Source organism: Sinocyclocheilus anshuiensis, unplaced genomic scaffold (genome assembly GCF_001515605.1).
Source record: "Sinocyclocheilus anshuiensis isolate Anshui unplaced genomic scaffold, SAMN03320099.WGS_v1.1 scaffold1034, whole genome shotgun sequence".
NCBI classification, from domain to species: Eukaryota; Metazoa; Chordata; class Actinopteri; order Cypriniformes; family Cyprinidae; genus Sinocyclocheilus; species Sinocyclocheilus anshuiensis.
In genome coordinates this window covers 641,192-649,699 of record NW_015538015.1, presented here as the reverse complement: position 1 = coordinate 649,699, position 8,508 = coordinate 641,192, and the positions used below count along the sequence as shown (strand labels likewise).

At 38.0% G+C, this 8,508-nt stretch overlaps 1 protein-coding gene across 1 annotated transcript in view; it reads right to left on the bottom strand.

Moving 5' to 3' along the window:
* LOC107678383 (wings apart-like protein homolog) overlaps positions 1–8,508 on the bottom strand; it is a 104,464-nt gene that overhangs the window by 58,265 nt on the left and 37,691 nt on the right. The window contains exons 3-5 of the mRNA XM_016473623.1: positions 2,929–3,604; positions 1,661–1,989; positions 887–1,002 (exon numbers count right to left, since the gene is read on the bottom strand). Of these exons, the coding sequence (XP_016329109.1) occupies positions 887–1,002; positions 1,661–1,989; positions 2,929–3,604 (1,121 nt within the window). The remainder of the gene's footprint in view (positions 1–886; positions 1,003–1,660; positions 1,990–2,928; positions 3,605–8,508) is intronic.

The window sequence follows — 8,508 nt, the reverse complement described above, 5'->3', positions numbered from 1 at the left end:
TCATTTCTTCAGTGTTGTCACATGAAAAGATATAATAAAATATTTACAAAAATGTGAGGGGTGTACTCACTTCCGTGAGATACTGTATATGCCACCACAAATAAAGTGCAAGTCTTTGGGAAACACTGCTGCAGACTTTACATTTTAAACACTGACTTTAGGGGAAAAATCTATGGAATGGATTCAAAACCGTAAAGTGTATTAAATGCAGCTGTGAGTTTAACTGATGAAAATGTAAAGGGCAGGGAATGTGTAGGACGACAAGCACACAGATTGAATGTGGGCCTGTTTGTAACAATTATACAGGAACATGGCAAAGTTTTCTGTTATGAATATTATTTAATATTTTAATTTGAATGTCAGATTGAAATGAACATTGCTGTTATTAGAGTAGTTAATCGTTAGCATAAGTGCGGCTAACGAAAAAAAAAACAGGAGGACATGATGACATTTACTATTTTTATACACCAGAGGCTTTTAAATGAATTGTGAATCTAAAATATGCGTGTTAGAGAATGTACAAATGGTTAACATTGTTTGTGTCATATCAGTCAGAAAAGCAGTTCTGGGCTTCTTTTTTTTTTAGCTAACTTAGTTGTTATTCTTGGCTGAATAACTATAGAAGGTTTTAAAAGCCCTTTAAAATTAAATATGTACACAGTTTGGATTAAATGAAAGTATAGTCAAATTTTTTAATTAGCATGTTTTTGTGTTTTGCTTTGGTACCGAAATTGGTACAGAGAACCGTGGATTTTCACTGGTATTGGTACCGAATACTGAAATTTTGGTACCGTGACAACACTACTCCAGTACAAATACTGGCATCTCAAACCATCAGCTCAACTATGGGAAATATGAATAGAAAAAGAGACGATATGAAGCTCACCTTCTTAGGTCCACTGAAGATCTTCCTGCTGCTCTCCTTGGCTGTCTCCTGAGCTTTGACCTGAGGTCTCCTTACTGTTTCAGAGGGAATGAGGACTTCTGGGAACTCCAGAGGATCTGTAAAACCACAAACAAACATCAGCCATGTGTCTGCTAAATGTCTGCTATTGTCTCTAATAGGAAAATTAGTTCTCTGAACTGTTGACAAGTGCAGTTAATCACAGCAATGGACATGTAACTTGAGTCATAGACAAATATTTGAAATTATACAAAAAAAAAAATTAGCAAAATAGCAAAGATGAATACGTAAAAACAAAAAAAAAACAAAAAAAAAAAAAAACATGTAAATGTCCATGTGTGAATCTACAAACGCATGTTGGGGACATTTCAAAATTAACCAACAAAAACTAACTAACAAACAAATAAACAAATATATACATCAATTACTAATAAATAAATAAATAAAAACTAGACTAACGCATCGGCCAAACAGAAAAACATATCAGCCAATGCCGATATTTGAAAAATGCCAAATATCGGCCTTGGCGATATATCGGTCGACCACTATAAATAATAATATATTCCTAATATAATATACACACTTTTTAGGAAATATGTGCTTAACTGTCAGGGGGGGGAAATGCCACAATGAAAAAAAAAAACTTCATTTTCTGTATGCAAAAGGTAAAAAAAAAACTCAGATTTATTGTGGATTTATACAGGTACTGCAACGTAAACAGAGCCCAAAGTTAGTGTGTTGTGTGTAAATACTGACCGTTTTCAAGGCTGTAACTGTGACCTGCAGTGTGACTGCTCTGAGAGCTCTGCATCACTCTGGTCTGAGGACTGTCAACATAAGTCTCTGTATACATCAGTGGCACTGCTACACCTGCTGCAGCCTTCCTCTTGAGTTTCCTTCTTTCAGAGGAACCCTCCTCTTCCTCGCCGTCACTCCCACTCATGTCATCAAAGCCAAAGTATTTGATCCTGTAGTTAGAGCTTCCTGAAGCGGAGTCGTCATCCTCAGCCACAGCATCAGTCTCATCAAACCCAAAGAGTTCCAGCTTACTGCTCTTCATTTTGCTCTGTGTGGGTCTGGATTGACTAGAAACCCAACAGACAAACAGGCTGAATCTCACACAAGACTTCAAATCAAACATGAAAGAATGAGGCCAAGTGAGAGCAACCAATGAATTATGAATTTGACAGAATTACTGGCAGCTCTGAGGATTTTATCACATTTTGCTTCATCTATGTATACCTGATCAGTTGGTGTCTCCCAATTAGCGCTGGTTAAGCAAAAAAACAATTCTAACAATCTCAAATAATTTTATTTATTTGTTAAGTAGGGCTGTCATTACTTGATTAAATTGGAGTACCAGATTTGTATAGGGGTTCTCTCAGAGCCACTTCAATGAGGTGTAAGAGATTGAAACTAGGCGCAATCAAATAAATATTTTCTAAGGTCTAGAATTGGATGGTGTTAATGTTCACATCTCTATTTTTAAGCGGTTGAGATTTAGAGCTGTGGATTAATAATGGAGCCGTGGTGCCTATATTTGAGCACCACGGCTCCATTATTAATCCACAGCTCTAAATCTCAACCGCTTAAAAATAGAGATAAAAATTGAGGCTCAAAACAAAACAAATAAATACATAAAAATACATAAAAATGAAATGATTAAATTTAAACAAAAACAGAACTAAAATAAAAAAATAAAAAAAATAAAATAAATGCATATGCCACAAAACAAAACTAATACTATAAAACTAAACAAAAAGCACCACAAAACATAAAAAAACTAAAACACTACAAAAGACAAAAAACAAAAACAAAAAAAAAAGCCACAAAACAAAACTACACAAACAACACATAACAAAACCAACAAAATAAAAAGGGAGAGAAAAGGTCTAGGATCCAGCATGAGAACTACAGATTAGACTGAGACTACTGTCCAAAAATAGTATGAAGTACAGCTCAATATAACTGCAGTACTAAGAATTTCATGTGATTACAGCACTGTTCTTACATGCAACTATTACCTGAAAGGTTTGCTTTCTGTCTCAGTTTTCTTCCTCAGTCTTCCTGCATCTCCCGGACCAGCTGCTGGGGCGCTGGCTGTGTACTCCTCCATACTGCGGTCCATAGAGTCCTGGAAGGTGACGTTAAACATGGAAACACAAGATGGATGTAGCACTGTAAAGTCTCTCGTCCGACCTCTGTTTGTTGTTTTCCCAGCATTTTCAGCCCCGCTGTTCTGCAACACTCCCGTGGAGCTATGACTGGAAACACTTCCATCGAGTCCACCAGGCTGTTTGCCTTTATTGGGTCTGCAGTACGTTCTGCATTTGGATGCCCTGAGCACAGACTGAGAGTGGTCCTCGCTTTCAGATGGCTCAACGGGAACATTAAAGTCTCTTTGGCCAAACTCGTCTAACCGAGTCTCGGTGGAGGATTTGCCCTGAATGTTGCTGTGACTGTAACTACTCGATGCCCACAAGGTAGACGGAGGGTCTTTAGGTCCGGTAAAGAGGGATGTGGAGCGTGCTCCCAGACCGACCACAGCGCTCCAGGCATCATAAGAATCCTTGTCCTCTGTTTTTTCAGACTTTAACGTGGTGGTCTGGGCAAGAGGTCTCGTGTCGCTTTCAGAAGGGTTTTTGTACCATGAGTAGCTGTGGTGGTCTGTGCTCTCAATGGACCAACTCTGGGTTTTTCCTACAGAAAAGGAAGTCAAACATCAATTAGATGTAACAGAGCTCTTGACCAGTCATGTTCCTAAATCAACAGGAAGTAGGTTACTGAAAAATAGCTACATTAATAAACAAAATCAACAGAACTTGGTCTAATGTTAAACTTTAAGCAATAACCAGTTACCTAAGCAAAAACCTGTTGTAACTAGATATAACTACTAAAGTTGCACTGCCTCATTTGTTTGTTTCTCTGGCCAAAACAACTCTGGTTTTAAACTACATTAGGGCTCTACGATAGTGGTGGTTACGACTGAATCACGACTGATTTGAAAATGTATTCTATTTGAATTATTGCTATTTCATGTAAGCACACATAAGGAACATCAACTCAGTTAGCAGGGTTAGTTTTACCTCATCTAGTTTTCTTGATTTATTATATTTATCATATACATTACCACACTCTCTAACTTATATAAACTGGCAAAACTCAAAATCTTCTCTCAAAAAGCTAAAACAGTAAAATTCTTAACCTTTTTTTTTATTAAATCAACAACAGCAACAAAAAAGTGTTTGTATAGTAGCTCAGTGGTTGCATAAGTGCATTTATTCAGCAACCGCAAATGCAAACAATAAAGTCGAGATTCATGTTTGGATTTATTATAGTTCATCACTGAGAAGCTCTGCACACAGATTTAGGTCACAGGAAAAAGCATAAACGGCCTCGTGAAGAAATGCAGACTGGCTGTATTACACTTTCTGTTGAGCAGAAATTAATAATGAAGATCTCTAAACTCCATGTTTGTAGGTATTTTCAAATCATCAGGGTTTTTTTTTTTCTTTCTTTCAGTGCAGAGAAAGTGTGCGCACATGTTTGCCAGGTTGTGATGATAAAGTAAAAGAGAAAAATGTATCCATTTAAGAGAAGAAAAAGTACACTGATTGGGATTTAAACTCTTGACATCTGACAGCCCAAATCTTGAAATCGTATGGAGGCTTGCTACCAGTGCAAGTTAACATAAATGTTAAGTGAAAAAAAAACCTGATCACAATTAAAATACGATTAATCATTCAGCCTTAAACTAGGGCTGGATGATAAAACGATAACTATCGCAATATAATTTTCCTCAAGACAATAACAAGAGTTTGATAAATGTTCAATGCAATGCTTAAGAGCCAAAAGCAGAACAAAACAGCTCTACTCATTTAAACAGCGCCACACAGACCATTTATCCGCTCGGCTCAATGTTCAAACGGCAGCGCAGCACGAGCTCACTAGAGCAGAGGAGTTTACTCGCTGATGAGTCTCTGTCACGTGACACTAAACAGCGCTGTGAGATCCAGAGTGAAGTGCTTGAATTCAGCGAAGAACACAAATGACTCAGTGATTTAAACTAGTTTAGAGCCAGATGAAACCGCACTGACAAACAGGAGAAACACTGTGAGCAACGATACAGTCAGAAGGCTTTTCAATCTACAAATCGCCATCATTTACCATGGATTTACTGTAGTAACACTAACTGCACCATGGTATTGTGGCAGAAATGTGGGATATTCACATTGAATTTTATTATATTACTAATGTACAGTAGATATGTATTAAATTTATTAAAGGAGTAATGGAATATAAATGCAGTATTTTTTGCAATTAAGCTATAGCGGTTGTGCATTTATACTAAATGTATTTAGATCACTGTTTTTCATACAAATACCTAAAAAAAACTAGTTAAAATGACTGAAAAGTGTAAAGAAATCAAAAACAAAGCGTTTGTCATGTTTTGACTAGAGGCCGACCGATATATCGTTTTGCCGATATTATCGGCCAATATGAGCCTGTCGCCGATATATCGGTATCGGCGAATATGCCACCGATATGAACATTTTTTTACAGAACATATAATGCAGATAAAATGCTTGATATGGTGTAATTACTTAGTTTGTCCAGCAGAGCGCGCTTTTTACTCCCTAATATCGGTATCGGTATCGGCCCCAAAAAACCCATATCGGTCGGGCTCTAGCTCTGACCATAAAGAGTAGTTTAAAACCACAATAAACAATCTGGTTTCTACGACTTTAACTTAGGAGCAAAAATCTGCTCTTAAAGGGTTAGTTCACCCAAAAATGAAAATTCTGTCATCAATTACTCACCCTCGTGTTGTTCCAAACACGTAAGACCTTCGTTCATCTTTGGAACACACATACAAGATATTTTTTATGAAATCTGAGGGCTCTCTGACCCTCCCATAGACAGTGAGGTAACTACCACGTTCAAGGTCCAGAAAAGTACCAAGATGATCGACAAAGTCCGTGTGACATCAGTGGTTCAACTGTAAAGTTACAAAGCTACGAGAGTACTTTTTTGCTTAAAGAAAACAAAAATAATGACTTTATTCCACATTTTCGTCTCTACTGCGTCACTTGTGGATGCGTGTTCACGACAGTATCATGACGAGAGCGTGTGGCGGCGCTGACACCGATCCGGCGTGATGACGCCGCCACACGCTCGCGTCATGGCACTGTCGTGAAGCGTGTGTCATGCTACTGTCGTGAATGCGCGTCCAAAGTGACGCAGTAGAGACGAAAATGTGGAAGAAAGTCGTTATTTTTGTTTTCTTTAAGCAAAAAAGTACTCCGAAGATGAACGAAGGTCTTACGGGTTTGGAACAACACGAGGGTGAGTAATTAATGAAGAATTTTCATTTTTGGGTGAACTAACCCTTTAAACTCGAAATCTATCGTGATATTTATCAATATCGATTTATCGATTTTTTTGGCCATATCACCAAGCCCTACCTTAAACCATATACTGACACATATGAAGCAACATTTTCAGTTACTGACAACATTGTGAAAATACTATTCATTATTCGGCAGCCAAAAGCATCTGAGTATGCGAGGTTTACTGAGATATTGTGAAAACATGGAAGCCACCACAAGTATTATGCAAAATAAAACTACTCCTCCTAGATCACTGATTTGACTGGAGTCAGAAGTTCTACACATTTCTATAGGTTTAAAACTAGTGCACCAAGTCTTAAAGACCACAGACTTAGTCCATCAATTTTCTCTGATCCCATGAATAGGTCCAACATGAACACACTGCTAGACATCCTTAAAGCAATAATCACACCTCTGCAGTCATAGCATTGTCTACATTATAGTCTGGCAGACAACACTCGTTATTTACCATTCTTTCATTACTGTATGTATTCTCCATTACACCAATAACCACAATTAAGAATATGTACTGTGAACTAGGAGACAGGACAAAACTTTAATAGCAGCTTTGGAGAAAGGTCCCCAACATACAAACCCCCCATTGAGCTCCATGGCAAAGGAAGTCAGTGTTGCAGAAAGGCTGTTAGGCCTAAAAACCATCTATTACACAACAGCACTTACACAATTTCAGTTATATCACCACTTTGGTAATTCAGAACATTCCCCTATTAATTAGAGTGTGAGGAGGTGAAAAAGACAAATTAGGCTGTCACAATCACCTCAAACATCTTGACTTTTGTAAAACAACATCCAAATGACCGTTTATTCAACACAAACTTATTAACGACAATTTAAAGCATTGTCAAACTACCCATCACTCTCCAAAGACTGAATTCTGTTCAAATCATAGTTGAAAAGGGTTTATGTAACAGACCTATAAACACATCTGAATTAAAAGTCTGTGTAATGTATGAAAAAGTCGTCAAAGGGTGCTCATACTGAACGTTTCGAATAGGGCAGCAGAAGTCATTATTTTTCAATAGGGGTTTGTGTTTAGGCAACCACTGATAATGCAACAACGTTAAGCAGTAGTGAACTATGCAAATGCACTATGACATAATACAGCATCCATCAACGGAAAAGCAGAACACGATCAGCCTCCTGAAGTTGGAGCATTGACTAAATCACAGAATACCTTCATAAAAAAAGGAATTTACGACACAGGTGGTCACAGTAGGCTGTACAATGAATCAAACTGTCATGTGGACTAATGTCTGTGAATATTAAAGTGCAAAAAGACTGCTTTTTTAAATATTAAAGGAGACATATTATGCCCCATTTTACAATATGTAACATAAGTTTCTGGTGTCCCCAGAATGTGTCTGTGAAATTTCAGCTCAAAATACCCCACAGATCATTTGTTATATCATTTTGAAAATGCCTATTTTGAGTGGAAGCAGAAACACACTGTTTTTCGGGCCCGTCTCTTTAAATGCAAATGAGCTGCTGCTCCCCGCCCCCTTTTCCAGAATAGAGCTGCGCCATTACAGCTCGTACCTGCTAAAAACATCTGTTTTGGTTCTGATTATCGCGCTGAAATCATGTGTTGTTTAAACCATATGAGTTAGGGCTGCACGATATATCGAAAATATCGAAATATCGCAAATGTAAATATCAATATATGCATATGCATATCGCAACGCGTGCGATATCTGAATCATTTTAATAATAGGCTACTTAAATCAAAATGTTGCAAAAGGTCAAAGTTTTAGTTCGACGCATATAGCAGAGAATTGCTTGACGTTAAAGAGTTAAGTGCAATAAGTTGAAGAAAACAACTCTGCCATCTCGTCTTGCTGTCTGACAGACTCACACCTGAAGCGCGCACAAGCCGCATCTCGTACAGTGTACCTTCCGTTCTGCCGCACATGTGCAAAGCGCGCGCACACACAGAGAGAGACGCGTTTCAGATGGCACGCGAACACCGAGTTGATTCGTCTTTCGCATCTCCTCCTCCTTATGTTTGAACAGACACATACACACAGAATTATGTCAATAGTACCCGTCTCGACGATCATTCTCGTAAACGCAGTCGGTTATGTTTTAAATGAATGTAAACAGCTGAGAAAGAAATCGGATGTGTATCATTATACTGGATCTGTGTAGTCGGATTCAAAGGGACAGCGGCCTATAAATACGTGCTGCTGAATATGT